Here is a 1,910-nt window from a genome sequence, read left to right as displayed (position 1 = left end):
GAGCAGTTGGACAGGTGTACCTAATAAAGTGGCCGGTGAGTGTACATGTTCTTCAGTGCCTGGTGCGCCCACTACTGGCCTACGGCTGAGTCACAGACACTCAGACAAAAAACCTGTACTTATGTTTGATTAACGTTTTTTTATGTGTTGTGATGGTGTTTTGGGCATGTATCTAAACTATTTTAATCAAGACATAACAATAGTTAAACAATGGATTATAAAAGTCAATACTTAAAAAGGAAAACTACGAAAATGGTGTAGTGCTTTTAAAATCAGTATGTAACTAATAAATTCCTTCATCATGACCAACACTGGGGTTCAGACTCCGACGTTTTGAGAATCTCTGACCTAAAGGATGTTTTTTGTGTTTTGAACGTCTGCAGGTTTCTGAAACGCCACCAGGTGAGGAGGAGTTTGAGGGATCCGGYCTGTTCGAGGGCTCCGGCCTGTTCGAAGGCTCTGCTGCCGAGGAGGAAGGGTCCGGGTTAGAGGAGGGCGGTGAGGACGAGGAGGAGGAGGGTCCGCTGTACTACTTCTTGGAGGAGAGCACGGGCTACATGGAGCCGGCCTTGTCCTTCCTGGCCATCGTCCACACCATCATYTCCTTCCTGTGCATCATCGGCTACAACTGCCTGAAGGTGCGTCAGGTGTCCTGCATGGGAACAGACCCGCCTGCTTCTGGGCTACACCTCCTGTGCTTCATGTCTTCTGCTTCAGGTTCCTCTGGTCATCTTCAAAAGAGAGAAGGAGCTGGCCAGGAAGCTGGAGTTCGACGGCGTCTATGTGACGGAGCAGCCCGAGGACGACGACATCAAGGGCCAGTGGGACAGACTGGTGCTCAACACGCCGTAAGAAACGCCACGTTTACCGCCACGCCAGCACAACTTTGTTCATATCATTTACTCAACATCAGCACAGAAACGTTTCTACCAACGTTAGCTTTTATTTCTGCCAAACGTCACCTGCAAAATGTTTCTCTAGTTTGATCTTAACTCTTTTTTATACTAATGTAGAACCTTCCCCAACAACTACTGGGACAAGTTTGTAAAAAGAAAGGTGAGTTTTTGAACATGATTCTAAGGTTTTAAAGTCAAACTTCCCTCTGAGTGTTCCTCCGCCACCTTCAGGTTCTGGATAAATACGGAGACATTTACGGCAGAGAGAGAATCGCYGAGCTGCTGGGCATGGACCTGGCCTCTTTGGACGTGAGCGCCATGACGCATGAGAAGAAGCCTGAGCCGGACACGTCCATGTTCAGCTGGTACAATCCGCTCACTCTGTAATCCTCAGGTTTACAGGASGAAACACCTCAACGCTTTCTGCTCTCTGCAGGATCACATCCATCGACGTCAAGTACCAGATCTGGAAGTTTGGTGTGGTCTTCACTGACAACGTGAGTTAACAGGGTTCTGACAGGCCTTCAAATGCTTTGAGCAAAGSTTTGGAAAGTGCTTGATTTCTGCATAAACTCCTTGAAAGGGTTTCATATTCTAACTGCACAGTTTTGTGATGAAGAGCATTTAACAGTTTGATTAAAAACCTGTTTTATAATCAGGAGACTCGGTTCTCTTGAGCGTTGATGCAAAAGCAGTGAGAGGGAATCTTAAATTTAAGCTAGCTTACAACTCTGCAGGTAAACTGCTAATTAATTGTTTGAAGGATTGATCGAGCTAGATAAGTTTTATGTCATTAACTGTACTTTAAAATGTGCAACAACAAAATGCTGGTAAAGGTGGTTTGCTAGTGGTTTAAAGGGATCCCCGATTACTGGTAACATTAGACTTTATTTGATAAATATTTATTTTAACTGTGAAATAAAGACTAAAAATGCTGTAGGCTGTTTAATTTTTATAATTTTTAAACTAAAAGTTTAAAAATATATTACACGGACGGGGTCATTTTATTTACAC

The 1,910-nt window shown here is 44.1% G+C and overlaps 1 protein-coding gene across 1 annotated transcript in view; it reads left to right on the top strand.

The window, feature by feature from the left end:
• The window catches only part of ryr1b (ryanodine receptor 1b (skeletal)), a gene marked incomplete in the record, with an annotated part of 103,334 nt that overhangs the window by 93,302 nt on the left and 8,122 nt on the right, over positions 1–1,910 (top strand). The window contains 5 exon segments of the mRNA XM_014025145.1: positions 384–638; positions 718–848; positions 1,014–1,056; positions 1,128–1,261; positions 1,333–1,393. Of these exon segments, the coding sequence (XP_013880599.1) occupies positions 384–638; positions 718–848; positions 1,014–1,056; positions 1,128–1,261; positions 1,333–1,393 (624 nt within the window).

This window comes from Austrofundulus limnaeus, unplaced genomic scaffold, assembly GCF_001266775.1.
Source record: "Austrofundulus limnaeus strain Quisiro unplaced genomic scaffold, Austrofundulus_limnaeus-1.0 Scaffold458, whole genome shotgun sequence".
NCBI lineage: Eukaryota > Metazoa > Chordata > Actinopteri > Cyprinodontiformes > Rivulidae > Austrofundulus > Austrofundulus limnaeus.
The sequence above is the reverse complement of the archived record's forward strand: the minus strand, read 5'-3'. Positions and strand labels throughout refer to the sequence as shown.